This window comes from Erigeron canadensis, chromosome 9, assembly GCF_010389155.1.
Source record: "Erigeron canadensis isolate Cc75 chromosome 9, C_canadensis_v1, whole genome shotgun sequence".
Lineage (NCBI taxonomy): Eukaryota > Viridiplantae > Streptophyta > Magnoliopsida > Asterales > Asteraceae > Erigeron > Erigeron canadensis.
In genome coordinates this window covers 12,276,686-12,295,373 of record NC_057769.1, presented here as the reverse complement: position 1 = coordinate 12,295,373, position 18,688 = coordinate 12,276,686, and the positions used below count along the sequence as shown (strand labels likewise).

At 36.8% G+C, this 18,688-nt stretch overlaps 1 protein-coding gene across 1 annotated transcript; it reads right to left on the bottom strand.

The window, feature by feature from the left end:
* Positions 1 to 14,428: 14,428 nt before the first annotated feature.
* LOC122580977 (cysteine-rich receptor-like protein kinase 15) lies at positions 14,429 to 17,849 on the bottom strand. The gene is made up of 7 exons (XM_043753121.1): positions 17,039 to 17,849; positions 16,826 to 16,966; positions 16,558 to 16,679; positions 16,216 to 16,426; positions 15,140 to 15,377; positions 14,894 to 15,041; positions 14,429 to 14,789 (listed from the first exon to the last, which is right to left on the bottom strand). The coding sequence occupies exons 1-7, from the start codon at positions 17,805 to 17,807 to the stop codon at positions 14,469 to 14,471; spliced, it is 1,950 nt and encodes a 649-aa protein (XP_043609056.1). The 5' UTR covers positions 17,808 to 17,849; the 3' UTR covers positions 14,429 to 14,468.
* Between the last annotated feature and the right edge of the window lie 839 nt (positions 17,850 to 18,688).

Below are 18,688 nucleotides of genomic sequence, written 5' to 3'. Positions count from 1 at the left end.
TGGAGTCCTCTCGTTCCCAAGTAAACTCGGGTCCACATCTAGCTCGCCATCTCACTTTAATGAGGGTATATCGAGTGTTCTTAAGCTTCCTAGTTTCCCGGTCTAAGATTTCGATCGGCTCCTCTACAAATTTAAACGTTTTATCGACCCGGATTTCTTCAAGTTGCACGTGAAGTGTTGGATCAGCCAAACACTTCCTAAGATTACAAATATGGAAAACATTATGAACTTCACTCAAGTTTTGAGGAAGTTCCAATACATAAGCCACCGGGCCAATTCGTTCAAGGATTTTAAATGGGCCTATGTATCTCAGCCCCAACTTGCCACGCTTCACAAACCGAACTACGCCTTTCCACGGGGATACTTTCAACAATACTTAATCACCGACTTCAAATTCGAGTGGTCGTCGCCTAACGTTTGCATACTTCATTTGTCTTTCCCGGGCCACTCTCAATTTCTCTTTAATTTGCGAGATCACTTTCGTCGTTTCAATAACAATCTCGGGCCCAATGAGTTGGCTTTCACCAACCTCCGCCCAAGCTACCGGTGACCTACAATCTCTCCCATACAATGCCTTAAATGGCGCCATACCAATGCTAGCATGATAACTATTATTATAAGAGAATTCAACTAATGGTAAATGTGCATCCCAATTGCCACCAAAATCGATGGCACAAGCTCGTAACATATCTTCAAGGGTTTGAATCGTACTCATGTTGAGTTGATTACCCAATGCTTCTTGGAACGCCTTCCAAAACTTTGAAGTATATCGGGCATCCCGATCGGATATGATGGAAATCGGCACTCCATGTTTGGATACCACCTCTTTGATGTACAAGCGTGCCATGGTGTCAAATTTATCGCCTTCCCGGATGGCTAAAAAGTGAGCCGACTTAGTCAACCGGACAATTATCACCCAAATAGTGTCCTTACCATGGCTCGTTCTAGGTAACTTCGTGATGAAGTCCATGGCAATCTCTTCCCATTTCCACTTCGGTGTCCCCGATTGAACTAGCAAACCGGGCAGTTTCTTGTGGTCGGCTTTCACTTGTAAGCAAGTGAGGCATTCACTAACATATCTAGCAATGTCTTTCTTCATTCCCGGCCACCAATACAAATCTCTTAAGCCAAAGTACATCTTGTCGGAACCCGGATGAACTGAGTAGGCCGACTTATGAGCTTCATTCATCAATTTTAACCGCCACCCGCCAAGAACGGGTATCCACAACCGTTCAACAAAGTATAACCCGTCATCCTCTTTCCTATCAAATTGTTCATCTAAGCCGTGTAATGCTTCATTGATGAAGTTTTCCGGCCTATTTGCCACTCTTTGTGCTTCAATAATGGAGTCACGAACACTCCTTATCACGGTGAGGCTCATGGCTCTAACTCGTTTTGGCTTTATTCGTTCTTTTCAACTCAAGGCATCGGCTACAACATTTGCCTTACCCGGGTGATACCGGATAACACAATCATAATCACTAAAAAGTTCAAGCCATCTTCTTTCCCTCATATTCAATTCACTTTGATCGAAAATGTGTTGAAGGCTTTTGTGATCGTATAGATCACACTTTTAGTGCCATACAAGTAATGCCTCCAACATTTCAAAGCAAATACAACCGCTCCCAACTCCAAGTCATGTGTCGGGTAATTCTTCTCATGCACCTTCAAATGCCTAGATGCATAAGACATTACTTTACCCCGTTGCATTAAGACACAACCCAATCCTTGCCCGGATGCATCACAATAAACAACAAAATCATCGGCTCCATCGGGCAAGCTTAAAATGGGTACATCACACAACTTGTCTTTCAACAATTGGAATGCTTGTTCTTGTTTTTCGCCCCATTCAAACTTCCTTTCCCTTTGAGTCAATAAGGTCAATGGTTGGGCAATCTTAGAAAAATTTTCAATGAATCGTCTATAATAACCCGCCAAACCAAGAAATTGGCGAATCTCGGTTGGTGTCTCGGGTCGTCTCCAATTCTTTACCACTTCCACCTTACTTGGGTCCACATGGATTCCTTCCTTGCTCACCACGTGACCAAGAAAGTGGACCTCTTCAAGCCAAAATTCACATTTGGAGAACTTGGCATACAATTTCTCTTTTCGGAGTTGCTCCAAAACTAGCTTCAAATGCTCGGCATGTTCTTCTTTTGTCTTGGAGTAAATAAGAATGTCATCAATGAAAACAATGACATATTGATCCAAGTAGGGCGAACACACCCGGTTCATCAAGTCCATGAACACCGCCGGTGCGTTTGTCAATCCGTAGGGCATAACCGTGAATTCAAAGTGCCCATAACGTGTACGGAAAGCCGTTTTGGGAATATCATCTTCATGAACACGTAGTTGGTGGTAACCCGATCGCAAATCAATTTTTGAAAAGAAATGAGCATCTTGGAGTCGGTCAAATAGATTATCAATCCTAGGAAGAGGATAACGATTCTTCACTGTGAGTTTGTTTAGTTCACGATAATCGATGCACATACGGAAGGAACCGTCTTTCTTTTTGACAAATAAGACCGGTGCACCCCACGGTGAATGGCTAGGGCGGATAAAACCCTTTTCTTGAAGTTCTTTGATTCGGGCGGCCAACTCTTGCATTTCGGTGAGGGCTAAGCGGTAAGGTGCTTTGGCTACGTGTAACACCCCGAGCTAGGCTCGAAATGCACCGAAGAACATGACACAAGATGGAATTATCGTAGAACGAGACTATATGAATTTAAAAGGATTTCGTGAACCCAACAATTAGTTTACAATGTCACAAAAGCATAAGGAGCATACAACCATCAAAAGTTTACAAAAAAGACAACATCAAAAGATGGCTCATGATCCTAAGCAAGGTCCGTTCAATGGGTAATGAATCACGGATCCATGGTCAAGTCCAACATTTAGCAAGCACATCAAACTCTTGGGTTCTCTTGGTTGCCTGAAAAGTGTACTAAACAATGTCAACACTAGGTTGGTGAGTTCGTAGGAAAGAAGGTACAAGAACACGTACCAATGCCATCCATCACATACACAAACATAAGGAAACAAGAATTTAGACATCAATTAAGTATCTAACATGACCAATGATCTCACACTTGCACACAATGTCCCTCAATTGTTCTCATGTCATCCATAATTGTCATCAAGTACGTATCGTACCCGTATAATGTCATCAAGCACTAAAAGTGCCCGTTTGTATTGTCATCTTGCCTCTCATTTGCATTCATTGCACATAAATTGATCATCCATGACCATCATTGTCCACACATAACCAAAAGCCGTGTGTATATACTTCGTATGATACTACTTTTGAAAGGCCTTTGATGTTTATATATAGGGTCACCCGCAGCATTCCCACCACATCTCCAACCTTACAAAGGCATTACCGTCTTCCGTATATACACAACTAACCTAAAAACATCTCAACATACACATACAATAACCATACAACGAAACACATATTTGCACGTCTACAAAACCATCACACAACGTGTAAAATCACAAATGTCATCATGCGCGAAGTACACTTTTCAGCCCGATTCTTAAAAGAGTAAGGGAAGCTACGAAAACTCACCGTTGCCTTGATAATCGAACTTATAGTGAGCTAGAACGTCAATTAAATTGCCAAGCGATCACAACCTATCATGATATACATGTACGTATCAATATATATACAATTAAGTCCTCATTTAACTCTTATGAACTTTTGAATTGAACACGGGGCTTGCACATGTATTATGACTCGAGTAGGATACTTTAGAATACAAGAAGGGACTCATTTTGAAGTTCGATTCGATCCAAGGACACTAGAACTCAAGCTGAAACTAAAACAGGAAATGGAACTTTGGGAAGGGGCGTAAGGTATGCCAGTATGGGCGTAACCCAGATGGGTTTTGGCGTAATGAAAATGGAGAGGGGCGTAAGGTATGCCAGTATGGGCGTAACCTACGCCAGGTTCTGAACAAACACACCAGCAGCAGGTTCTTGGCACTAAACTCGACCCAAAACCCTAATTTCTTGACATCTAGACCATGAAATCGATTTGCTCAACCCCAAGACTCAATTTCATGCATAGTTAGACATAATTAAACATGTTTTATCATTCAAAACAATCCCTTAACACATTTACTTGTCTAAATCGTTCTTGACCCATTTGAACTCAAATTTGACCCATATTCTAGTTTTTGGCTTAGAATTCGTTTTGAGGAGTTCTTTGATCCATTTTTACACATAGCCATCCCATTAGATCATAACCCACTTGCTAATTTCACTTCATAACATCCCTTTGACTCCAAATCGATTTTTGACCTAGTTGAAGAACTTGAAACCCTAATTTCGGATTTTGAAGCTAAAAAGGACCAAGAGTGTTTAGATTTAGTTAAAATACATGTTTAACAACTTGAAATAATGAATTTGAGCTAGAAAACACTTACTAAAACCTCCACAAGCAATCAAACCCGAATTTGACCTGATTGAACCATTTTCTTGCACTTTGAAACTTGAATTTTTTTGATATGGTGCTAGAATGATGATAAGGGTGATGATTTTGTTATTATTCCACTTGAAACAACATTTGATGAACTAGGATTTTTAAGAGGGAGTGAACTAAATGTTCTTGCATATGGTAGATAGGGAGAGTGAATGAGAGAAATGAATGAATGGATGGAAGTATGGATGAAAGAATGAGTGAAAGAGAGAAGGATAGAGTTGGGTTGACTTGAATGGGTCATGGGTTGGGTAGAACCCATGAGTAGGATCCACATTCATTTTTACTAGAAATTCTTAAAAGTCATCTAATGAAAGTCGATTTGCACTAACTAATGACCTCAATTAGCACATAATCTCAAGTTAAATCACAAAATTGACCCATATTAACACATTGAAATTTAATAGCTAACTAAATTGTTAGTAAAATTGTACACGTAGTCAAAAGGTCAAAATACACGATTGTTACATCATTCCCCCGTTAAGGGAATTTCGTCCCGAAATTCAAGAGAACCCTAGTCACTAAACAAATGCGGGTCAAAATACACGATTGTTACACTACGGGAGAAGCATTTGGAATGAGATCAATACGGAAATCGAGTTCACGAGATGTAGGCAAACCCGGTAGGTCATTCAGGAATACATCCATGAATTTATTAACCATGGGTACGACTTTCAATTCGATTTTTGTGACATTAACATTACAAATTTTTCCTTCCCATGGTTCGGTTGCTTCGCCTTGAACTACTAACTCTTCCTCGTCTTATAATGGAATTCTCACTACCCGGCTACCACAATCTATAACCGCATTCATCGCCGACATCCAATCCATTCCCACAATTACATCAAAACTACCGATGTCGAAAGGAATCAAGTCTATCAAGAACGGGTGGTCACACAATTCTAAGGTACAATCACGAACAACTTACCATTTCAAGTTCAAAATAATAAGACAATGGACTAAGGCTAGCATCAATCATCGGTATAAAATCATTTGAGACAAGACTAAAATCGGCACCCGAGTCAAATAATACGGTCGCATATTGATTGTTGAGAAGAAAAGTACCTGCCACGACGTTTGGATCAACACGAGCCTCGGCCGCATTCACGGCAAAAGCTCTTCCACGGGGAGCGAGTTGTTGTTGTTGTGGAGCTTGATGTTGTTGGGCTTGATTTCCTCGGTTTTGATTTGGACCGGCAATTTGGAGTTGATTAGGATGCACGGTCACTTGAACTTGTTGGCCAATGAGGTTTGGACACCAGTTACGGTAGTGGTCTTGGCTACCACATTCATAACATGTACCCGGACCCATCGGGGGACGTCTCACATTAAGAGGGGCAACATTCAAAGGAGCATTTCGGCGATTATTTGGACAACTTTGAAATATGACCCGGTTGGTTGAATTGGAAACACACATCACATTCAAAGGAGCATACGTGTTAAATTAGCGAGTTAGTTCTCACAACTCACGCACACGAGTTAGCCAAAAATAAGCTATCACAAAACAAGCATTTCGTATCTAGGGTTTCCCTAAACGTGTAACATGCATATTTCTACAGGGATTTTATCATGACAGTAATCTAAGGCTTCGTCAATCATACCATCCACAATCAACCATGCAATCACGAATCATTCAACATAGTATAAAAGGGGTTAAGTCATAACAAGGCGGGTAAAGCATAGTCCAAATCTTAACTTCAACATTCAACACATTAAAAGTGTTTTTATACAGGGTGTACCAGCGGCTAACCCTCCACACCGTTAATATATTAAATGGATGTCAAGACTTGGTTCCGTTATGCTCTCTAAGTATTGGTCGGGTATGTATACAGGGTGTACCAGCGGCTAACCCTCCACCTACCCAGTACTCATTAAGCATACCGGGTTTCCTACTATACTTCATCCACAATGCGCAATCTACGAGACCATTAACTTTATATGACATAGGATAACCATAAATTTGTTGATCAGGTGCCTCTAGGGTTATCGAATGTCACACTCCGTTAATACCCTCATTTCACTTTGCTAGGGGTAAACAATGAACTATAAGATTATACGTTAACGTTCGTTCGATAGGTCACGGTGTATCCCGACCCTAACACATACGTCCATCAAGTCATCACATAGCAATTAAGTCATAAGAATCATACGAACTCCGTTTAAACAAGTTTTTATGCATCATACAATTCACGTTGCACACAAAATTTCCTATCATGCATGCTAGTTATGAAATAAGGGTGCAATGGCTATAGGCTAGGTCAATCCACCTAAATCTCTACAACCACGGCTCTGATACCATTCTGTAACACCCCGACAAGGCGGAATCACGAGGGTTACATACTAAGCACAGCACGACATGGAAATTAAGTAGAGACAACTCTAAATGCATTAAAAGGATTTGGAAATCCATACAATTCAATCAGTTACAATCCCGAGATCATACAAAAATGCATAAGGAGCATGACCATCAAACGTTTACAAAAGATAGCACAAAAGATAGCATATGATCCTAAGCATAACCCGTAAGCGTGAACGATAAATCACGGATCCATGATAAAGTCCAAGTCCAATTCCTAGCATGTAAACAATCAATCATCATCCAACACGTCTTTGATTCACCTGAAAAGTGTACTAAAACGGGTCAACATAAAGTTGGTGAGTTCGTAGGTTTAAATAATAAAAGTCAAGTGTGTTGGGATAACAACCGTTAACGATATACGAGGATTAATAACGTTCAATAACGTTATCTCAACAACACAGTACGTGAGTATAAAGATACCCATAATGCGAGTATAAAGATACCCATAGCGTGAGTATAAAGGTACCCATAACGTAGATTTAGCAATCCATAACGTAAGTATAAAGATACTGATAACATGAGTATAATGATACCCATAACGTGAGTATAAAGATACCCATAACGTGGATTTAGCAATCAATAATGTGAGTTTAACAACCCATAATGTGAGTATAAAGATAGAGATACCCATAACGTGGATTCAACAATCCATAATGTGAGCATATATATGTAATAAATGTTTCAATAACACGTATCATAAGCAAACAATTAAGTAGTTATCATCTCGTTCATATCATAATCAACCGTATCAACCGACAAGCATTTAACAAATGAGTACATTTTCCACCCCAAATAAAGTAAGCGTAGGGGCTACGAAACTCACCTTTGCCTTGCACGTCAAATTACAATTGAGTTTATAAATATTCGGCGAGCTACGTATATCCAAATCTTCAACGTTCACGACCTATCATTACATTTTATGGCATGTGTATTAATATAAACATGCTACTTTAAATACACTTACATATATATATATATATATATATATATATATATATATATATTTGTTGTTGTAAGAAACAAAAAAAACTATTTTTCATTCTTAGTCAACAATTTGCTCTGGGTTCCCCCCTATGCCTCCCCAACATCACATGACATCCAACATAGTCTACAAGAACCCCACGTGTGACCAGATTCAAATCAAGAGGAAGAAAGAAGTCTAGAAGAATTTCTGAAAAATCAAGAGTTCCACACCACCGTAACCTACGGTGGTGATGGCCGTAAGTTACGGCAGTTGATGGCTGGCTTGGCGTAAGCTACGGTGGGAAGGGGGAGTAACCTACGGCAGCTTGGAAAGTGAGGTTTTTTGTGTCTGGTTTGGCGTAAACAGAAAGGGGGTGGCGTAAGGTGAAAATCAAAGAAGGACAGGGGCGTAAGGTACGCTGGATGGGGCGTATCTTACGCTGGTGCAGGGTCAAGGGGGGTGTAAAGGGCGCCCAGATTGGCGTAGTGTACGTTGGTTCAAAACAGGGACGATCTGGGTAATTTTCTGGGCTGGAAAATGAAGAACACAACAAAGTTGACTTTTAGTCAACTTTGCCTTTCGTGCTACAAATCCTAAATTCGAGCTAAGGGATCGACTTGGGACGGAATTAAAGCATGTTTTATGTGTTGACAGACGAGATGAACCAGAAAAAACATAAATCCCTTTTTACAATTCGATTCAAGATCAAGAACTTGCATTTAAATTTCATTTGACCTAAATATTATACATAAAAACCCTAATTCGGGCTTCGTGGGTTTTAACCCGAAATCTGACCAGAGATGGTTTGTTTTAGCTTAAAAACACAATTTTAGACATAACCCACTCTATAAATTCGATTCATAATGTCTAATGAGTTAAAACCCGGTTTTTGACCCACTTTGCCCATAAAAACCCTAATTCGACCCATTTAACATTTTGACTTGATTTTTGGCTCAACAATGCTTCTATACGGTTAAAAATAAGTTTATAAACATGAAATGATAGTATTCAGCCGAGCTTAACTTACCAAAACTTTCAAGAAGCCTCAAAATCCAAAATTTAAGCTTTAAATATGATTTCTTGCACTTTGACTTATGATCTTTGGATGTGATGATCAAATGATGATAAAGATAAATCTAGTTGGAATGTCATTAAATTAACTAAAGAATTTAGAGAGATAAAGAGATGAGTTGTTGGTGCATTTCGTGAGAGATGCAGGAGTGAGTGAATGGATGAAAAGTGGAAGGGTTGGATTGGTGGGATGAGGGTGGGTCAAATGGGTGGTTCATGGGTCGACCCATGGATCACCCGATTACGTTTCTAGTTAACTTATAATTCATATTACGTCTTAAACCGATCGATACGTTCACGTGGTTCCGACTAGCATAAATACACGTTTCTAGTTCATAAACAAATAATTAAATTAATTAAATCAACTAGAACAATAAATCATTTAACACATTCGGGTCAATGATCTAAAACAAATAAGCACGTTTAATTCACGTTTATTAAAAAGTCAAACAAGTCAAAATTCACGAATGTTACATCATTATCTAAATATATTACTCCCTCCGTCCCATTAAAAGTGGCCATATTCCCTTTTTTATTTGTCCCATACATGTGTCCACTTTTAAAATTTTATTAGCCAATTTCCAAATTTACCCTTAGACACACAAAACTAAAATAAACTAACAATATAATGGACCCATGTAATGGAAGAGAAAGCAGACAAAATATGTTGCATTCATTATTTATGAAAGTAAAAGTCACTACATCCATTTTGCACAAGTAAACACTTAGACACCATTCACCATTTAGACATACTGATACGAGTAATAACAAAAGATTTCTTCTTCATTTATTTTACATGCATGCACTCAAAAACTAGCCTAATGAACCAAAACTTATCTTTCGTCTTCATTATTTACATCCATTTCTCCATTTGTCTTTTTTCTTCGTTTCCCTATTGACCCAAATACAAAACTACTTCACCAATCAAGCTGCTATCACATTTGATTTGCAATGGTAACCTTCCTTGACGTTCCAATTTACCTTTACCAATATGTGGTGTTTGATAATGGTTGCTGCCACGCACTTTCATGATTTCTTTCATGTAACATTCGTGATTTTTGATTTAATTGACTTGTAACTAAATGATATTTGAAAATGAGCGAATTTGTTAGTTTACATGAATTATCGAACGTTTTGTTGCATAGTAACGTAACGTGAAGTCTAATTGTGTAAACAGTCTCGTTTTAGTGTTTAAATGGTTAACGTTTAACTATTTGTCGAATTTAGCGGAGCGGGAGCCCAAAAATGGACTCCCTAGGCCGGTCCCCATTCCCCTCTCACTCACTCACACACTTCATTCACTTCCCTTATCCATTTACTTCATCTCTCTCTCTCCCTCATTTACTCTTTCTTTCTCTCTTTGAACCACCACCCAAAATCATCATAAACTATCTATAAATTCCCCTAAATCTTGTGTTAGTAGTAGTAAATTAACAAAATCAAGTAGCCCTAATAATAATAATAATCACTCTTCAAAGGAATCAAGGTTTATAAGTGTTCATCCAAGTTTTTGCCCAAAAACCGAATTTGGAAGATTTTGACTTTTTTGGTAAGTTAAACTCATCTTAAATCTCCATTCTTGTGTTTAGAACTTCATTACTAGTCATGTCTAGGAAACCCTTGGTCGAAATCGGGTTAAAACTTGAATTGGGTCAAATTAGGGTTCATTTGGGTCAAGAACGATTTGGACATGTAATTGTGTTATGGGTTTGGATTTGATTGATGAAACATGTTTAGTTATACTTAATGATATTTATTTGAGCCTAAAAACAAGTCTTGAAACACCACAAGTCGATTTGGATGTCAAAAATGGGGTTTGGGTTCGTTCTTGTTGCTGTTCTGCTGTTGTTTGGCTTCAGATATTGGCCACTGCGACGCAGTGGAGTGGGATAGCCACCACTGCGGTGCAGTGGCATTCTCCTAATCTTTTTTGGTGTTTTGGGTCTCACTGCGACGCAGTGGGACTGTTTGGTCCTCACTGCGGCGCAGTGAAGACTTGCTGCTCGAACGATTTCTTTTGTCAACTTCAAACGCTCATAACTTTTGATCCGTAAGTCCGTTTTAGGCGTATGACCTATCGTTAGAATCGTATGAGAGTCTAGTTTCTTGTAGTAACATCCTTTTCATGAGAGTCTATCACATTTATTTCCGAGTCCCTCATTTCTCCAATCGTGTATTCATCGTCCGACCTTGGGGTGTCTTGGAATGGCCTAGGGTGACGTACATGGTAATGTAAGCTATAATGTGATGATGAATTGTTGTTATAATAGGTTTGTGACCGTTGTGCTCCCCGCTTACCCGCTTAGTCACCTTCTGCCAATGTTCGAGGCCAAGGTGAGTTTCGTAGCCCCTACGTTTACATTATTTGGGGTGGAAAGTGTACTCGTTTGTTAAATGCTTGTTATTTGATATGATTGATTATGATATTGAACGAGATGATGATTACTTACTTGTTTTGCTTGTTCACGTGATTGCATGTGTTATGATTACGCATTGTTCATCATGTAAGTTGTGCCGGTTTATTACGCATTATTTATTATGTAAGTCTTGCCATGAACGTATTTTTACGCATTGTTTATCATGTAAGTCGTGCCGGTTACTACGCATTATTCATTATGTAAGTCGTGTCAGGAAACGTATTTTATGCATTGTTCATCATGTAAGTCGTGCCGGTTATCAATATTGTTAAACGTTGACTTGTGTTGATTTGTGTGGACATGATTAGGTATACTAATCCTCGTGTAACGTTAACGGTTGCTATCCCGACACATTTGATCTCTTTATCTAAACCTAAGAACTCACCAACTTTATGTTGACACGTTTTAGTACACTTTTCAGGTGATCAGGTAATTGGAAGACGTGTCGTTTGATGATTGATGGTTTGCATGCTAGGATTGGACTTGGACTTACTGTGGATCTGTGATTCATTATCCCCGCTTATGGGTTATGCTTAGGATCATATGCCATCTTTTGTACTCTCTTTTGTAAACGTTTGATGGTCGTGCTCTTTATGTATTTTTGAATGGTCATGGACTTGTATTTGACTAAATTGTATGGATTACCAATCCTTTTAATGCATCTAGATTTGTCTCTACTTAATTTCCATGTCATGCTGTGCTTTTCTTGTGATATTCCATTATTCCGCCTTGTTAGGGTGTTACATTTCATGCACGTTTGTAGAGTCAAAAAGACATTGTTAAGCTCATGTGATGACATATTAACAAAAGCAGTTTGGACCACATGAATCAATTCATCGATCGAACCCAGAACCTCTTGTTCTTGAAGTAACTGAATTGCGCGAAAAAACCCGAGATCTAACACATTTAAATCTGGGCTATTTGGAGGTTGAAATCGAAGTCGAATATCAAACCCATCTCGAGATGCTTCTTGTATAAATTGTTCATCGTCAACATCAATATGTGGTTTTGCATTGTCCTGTTGAATGTAAATTGGACCCGTATGACCTTGTGGCCATTTATCCCTAATAGCTGGTAGTACTTTATCGAGTAGCCATGATCGAGTTACTTCTTTGGTCACCGACAAGATAGGTTTAGTCTCTAAAGTTCCCGCAACCCGATTCTTACTCGAACATTTTGCGGGTTCCAATTTTGTGAAATGAAATATACCTATCTTTCCCGAAAATATTTCATTACCCGAGGCATCAAACCTTGGTCATGCAACGGCTGCTAGAAACATGACCTTTGTGATAAATTTTTTAGATTTACATGTTCTTAATGGCTCATCATCACCGGGTACAAGGTAGTAACGTTTAGACGGTTTTGACATGTAAAACCATTTTTCATCGATGTGAACGACGTTAAACATACCATCAAAAGAAGGAGTAGACAAAGATGGAGCAATCATAGATAAACAATATTCTAACCTTGTTTTTTTATTCTCCTATGTCAAAGTCGGCTTAATAGCGTTTGTGTGCGGTCGAAGTTCACCCTCTTTTATTCTTCTATTCACCGTGGACTTTGAAACGTTGATTGCTTTTGCAATTGATCGGATATTGGTGCGACGACGTAGTGGTATTTGCATAACTTGATCGAAATTGATTTGTATCCTTCTTTGTTTAACGACATATGGTTTCCTTGAAGAGACGTCGACTACGTATCCATGGAGGGCTTGGAATCTAGCTCGATGCCATATGCGACTTACGGTGCGTGTAGATACGGAAAATCGTGATGCCACGTCACTTATAGATCCATATTTTAGTTTCCCATCGATACTTTGTTGCAATACGGCTTCATATATGGTTTGACGTTGTGAATCTGTTAAGTTGGGTTTTATTTTTGAGTTGCTATTGTTATCCATTCATTATAAAGAAAAAGATTGAATACAAGTACAAAACAAAAAGACAGTTAATGTTGAAATAGACAAATGGGTTTGTACACAATGGGTGATACTCTGTATTTACACAAATGGGAAGCTATTCTATCAATAGAAAAATATTTAGGTGGTAAAAATGGAACATCAAAATTAAATTTGGCTCCAAAATTTCAATTGTTAATTCACGAAAACAATTTGGCGGTGAAAAATGAATGTAAATGTGGCCAAAGATATTTGTTTAGATTTCAATTCAATTGATATTTTTTACTTATATGCCAATTTTGTCATATATCAAGCAAAAAGAACAATCATTCAATCTGCCTAAAAAAATGTGTTTTTCAAATCAAGACATTTGTGAAGGGACGGAGGGAGTAATATATTATATTTATATTAGTGTTTGTAGAAAAAAATCTCACTAATTTACACTTTTTTGTTTTCCATCAATAATTTACACTTTTTACCCTCACTAAACACTTAATTTATAATTATTTTAATCTACATTTTTTTGTTTTTAATCACAAATTTATACTTTTTAACCATTAATTTCAATATAATAATAACTGATATATATCCAACACAATAATAGCTAATATATAATAAATAGAATAATAGTTATTATATATCTTAATTAGACGTTCTATCAAATAAATATAAAATTAATTACTACAAATAAACAAAATCTAACGTAAATATATTAAGATTTTGAAAATCATTCTACTACTATCCTTTTTTTGAAGTATTGATAGATAAACACGTTATCCACTTACATAAAATATTAATTTAAAAATAACGCAATATTTATACAACGTAAGATATATCGCTCAATCCATTATTCATTAATTCCAAATTTTGGACATCTACTCGAAGAATGAGCATTTCGATTAATCTCAAACTTTCAAGCTAGTAAAATCCACCAACTCAATGACTTTGTTAGCTAAACATGCATGTAAGCTCAATTTATTGGTTGAAACATCTGTCTTTATTTTTAATTACGTTCTTAACATTTTTCAGGATTATTTATTGCTATTTTTCTTGAGTTAATAAGACTTTTTAGATTGCATATAGTTAAACTTTGATAATAATCTAATCTTTATAATAATACAAATCCGTGTATTTGACACGGGTCTAAAATCTAGTTGAAATACTATATCTTATGGCAATAGAATGGATGGATCGATCGTCCTATATAAATTCGAAAATATAAGTTCCAAAATGCAACGCATTTAGACATAGTCAATAAAGCATCTATCTATCATTTATCTTCATCGTGGATGTACATCAGTAATAAGTGAAGTTTGAGCACCACAGATCATACTACTACTGATATTGGATTCCATAATTGGTGTATCATGCCTAACTTTATTTTGAGACTCAAAGGGAGGATTTTGTGGCAAAGGTAAAGCAACTGAATTACTATTGAGCATTAGGACCACAGAAGCCATGGAAGGCCTTAATTCGGCGTCTTCTTGAACACATAATAACGCAATATTTATACAACGTAAGACTTCATGCTTTGAGATATCATTCCCCACATTTGAATCCAGTATATCAATTGGTTCTCCATTCTTCCACTTATTCCAAGCCTACAAAGATATGCTTGAGTATGTCAACAATATAGATCAGATAAAATGTATAGTACGGAGTATATATCTATGTTGTAAACTAATTAATTAATGGATATCCTTACATGGCATACAAGGTCTCTGTAACCAGATTGAATGATCCCTATATTTCTCTTGCCACTAATAACCTCAAGAACCAATACTCCAAAACTAAACACATCTGACTTCACGGAGAAGTGGCCACGCATTGCATACTCCGGTGACATGTACCCACTTAAAAAAGAAAACCAAAGTATTAACATCACAAAGAAAAAGAATGATTATAAATGTAGTGTGATTTGTTAGTTAACTCTACAAGTTAGACAACTTACAAAGTTCCAACAATTCTATTTGTCATTGCTTGTGTTTGATTTCCGAAAACAATTCTTGCCATTCCAAAATCTGCAATTTTAGGATTCATGTCTTCGTCTAACAGTATGTTGCTCGTCTTAAGATCCCGATGAATAATTCTTAATCTAGAGTCTTCATGTAGGTAAAGCAACCCTCTCGCAATTCCTCCAATTATTCTGTGACGCTTCGACCAATCCAAAAGTGCTTGTTTTGTAGGATCTATATATATTAATTAATCTTAATGCACATCAGAAAAAAGGTATTTTGAAAAAACATGCATGTATTTGTGTTAATTTGGAGGTATAAAAGATCCAAATGTAATAATAATCAGGCCGACCGGTATTAAATATTTGCCAGTATTGAAAGTTCCCTAAGAAAAGCACGATTTTCTTTATATATGTACTATGCATAACTCAGAAATTTTAAGCACATTTTTCATACCACAAAGTAATATTAAAAAAAAAAAAAAAAAACTAAACATTTTGCGCAATAATGCTTTTAAGTCAAGTCAATATATATGTTCTCCTTTAGATAGCATATAGAGTCTAAAGTTATCAAAAGGAACTTTAATTATCTATTTCTGAGAAATATCAAAACATCAGACATAAAGTCATAGAAAATAGGAAATATATACATGCAAAGGTAAGAAATACCCCCGGGGACCCTAAGACTTGAAAGTAATGATCATAACAAGTTCTCTCTTTAATTCCCTAAGACTTGAAAGTAATGATCATAACAAGTTCTCTCTTTAATTCTATCTAATATATGTAGCATAGAAAATGTAATGTGGCCTAAATTTTATAAGACTAAACATGATTAATTCATTCATTTTATTACAGATGGATTACGTTTATTTTCTTTATTTTCAACCTCAACATAGACCACTCGTGGAGCCAGGTTTTTCATCCTAGGATCGACGAACAGTTTTATGATACTAACAAAAGTAAAAAAGTACTAGAATATAGGGATTTATAAACATTGTGGGGTTGTCATGACCACCTTTGACTGATTTATACAAATTGTGTGCATTTAGTAAGCTAAAGGTTTTGAGACTAACCAAATAGAAAGAAGTCAAGACTATGGTTAGGAACATATTCATAAATGAGGATCTTCTCCTCCGTTTGAAGGCAAAATCCCAAAAGTCTGACTAAATTTCTGTGTTGTAGCTTTGCAAGTAACACTACCTCATTCTTGAACTCCAATGCACCTTGTCCGGAGCTTTTCGAGAGCCTCTTCACAGCTATTTCTTGCCCATTTTGGAGAATTCCCTTTCAATAATACACGATTTGTGAACATTGTGTAATTAATAGGTTAATGAAAAGGGTAATTTGATGAGAACACCCTGATCCCATTATTGAACCAAGAATTAGTAAAATTGTATTTCAATAATAATTGGTACCTTGTATACTCTCCCAAATCCACCTTCACCTATTTTATTATGGATAGAAAAATTGTTTGTGGCTGCTTCAATGGTGTCCAGTTCAAATTGTAGAGATTGCTCAGTTATCATTCTATTTTCATCTATATATGTAAAACGATACACATGCATCATTATTATTATCGATTTAATTGGTACCATAAATTATATTATCAAAAGTATAATTAAATTTCAAGTAGCCAATTGCTATTGTTTACCAAAATGTTGAGAGACAACTTGACGTACGTACCAATTCCATCCATCAAGCTATCAGATGTGTTGTGATGTCGCTTCTTAATGACCCAAAAATAGATTACAGTAGCGATCAGTACAAGAAAAACGAATGCAGAGACAATGGCTGCAATTACAATTGTTGAAGTCTTCTTTTTCCCTGAATGACCAGTTAATGAATTGAATGAGAAGTTTCAATATCTACTAGAATTGCATAAATATGAGGTCAAACCTGGAGTGTCCACTGACGGTGGAGCCACGGGTTGTAAAAACTCATAAATCTCGAATCTAACATTGCAACTTGCGGCCAACACTCGTGCTCCTTGACTACCATAACAATACTGCTGCAAACGGTCTATACTCACTCGGAGACATTGATGGCAATCAATATCTGATAATTCCGGTGTGCACTGCACATATCCATAAACCTTTTTCGTGTCGTTATAGGTTACATCGTTAAATGCAAGTTTCTTTACGTCAGTTAAAGACTTGGTTAATAGTCGGCCCATCATACTCCTAGTAACTTCCCAAAACCGGCTTTGTTCTAAACTATTTTCAGAAATATTAAAGTTGTTGCATGCATATTCAAATATGTCTAAGTCCGTTTTAGAGACCATTGAGTAGTTTGCATATCGTAGCATGCAGTTATCATTCCATGCCACTGCGGCTTTTGAGAATGGGCACGTCTTGTTGATATCTTCACGAGCTTTAAGCAAACAGTTACGACAATCATTTGGCAGAACATCAGCCCGACAAAGGTAGAGGCCATACGCCATGTCTTTTTGACTGGTTCCAGCACTCGTGTTTAAGAACTGTTTATTATTTATGGACGTATCTGAGGCAAGTGAATCAAGGACTTTAATAAGATTTTGATAATATGCAGTAGTGTTGTTTTCGTGTCTTGTGGTGTTGAGTACACATTTGTGTGATGCATATTCGACTGCGTTAGCAGCGAATATCATAACAGGGATCCACACCAAAACTATAAAGGAAAGAAACATACTTTCAGAGTTTTTTCAGGAGCAGTAAATGGCTACTCTTAGTCTATTAGTAGTAACTTTGATATGATCACTTGTATCTGGTGTGAATATATATATAAAGGATAACAAGGAATGGAAAAATAAAATAGTTACTTTGTGAATGAGTTTCACATGTGAAACACAAAATGCATATCCTTATACTTTGACTTATCACGTTTACTGACTTCAAAGCATTAAAGTTTCTTTTATCACTTTAATGACTCATGTCGTGTAGATACAATGAACCGTGTCAATATTTTAGTTGTATGAAACAAACTATATATGAACTAGCCTTGTACTTAATATATATATATATATATATATGGAAAAGTGAGTGTGTGGTTGTGTATAGAAACCTCTCACGTACTAATACTTTAATATTTATTGTATAATAAATAAACGACTGACCTCCATGTTTTTCAAGGATTAAATTAGCTTGTGAGGGGTTCTATACCTAAGTTGCATGCTACGATATGCAAACTACTCAATAGTCTCTAAGATGATATCTTAAGGTATGAATATGTAATGCTTAAGGTGCCTAGCATATATGTGTTTTACTAAGGTATGAATCCCATTGTTGATATATAATTTATTTTTCTTACTTTCTTTGTGTTGGGATCTAAATTGGGATAACGACATATGAATACCTATGAATGTAACCAAAATGCTTATGTAATGTAACAATGTTGTAAAGGGCCTATGTCATGTAATGAACTACAAAAATCTATTCAAAAAATGTAGGCTACCTGGTGACATGGAAAAACGCTTATGTGCCACGATTGATTCATCTATTTAACCATACTAAAAATGCTTACATGGCATACAAATAGGAAATAAATAAAATAAAAGAAATTACGTACTTT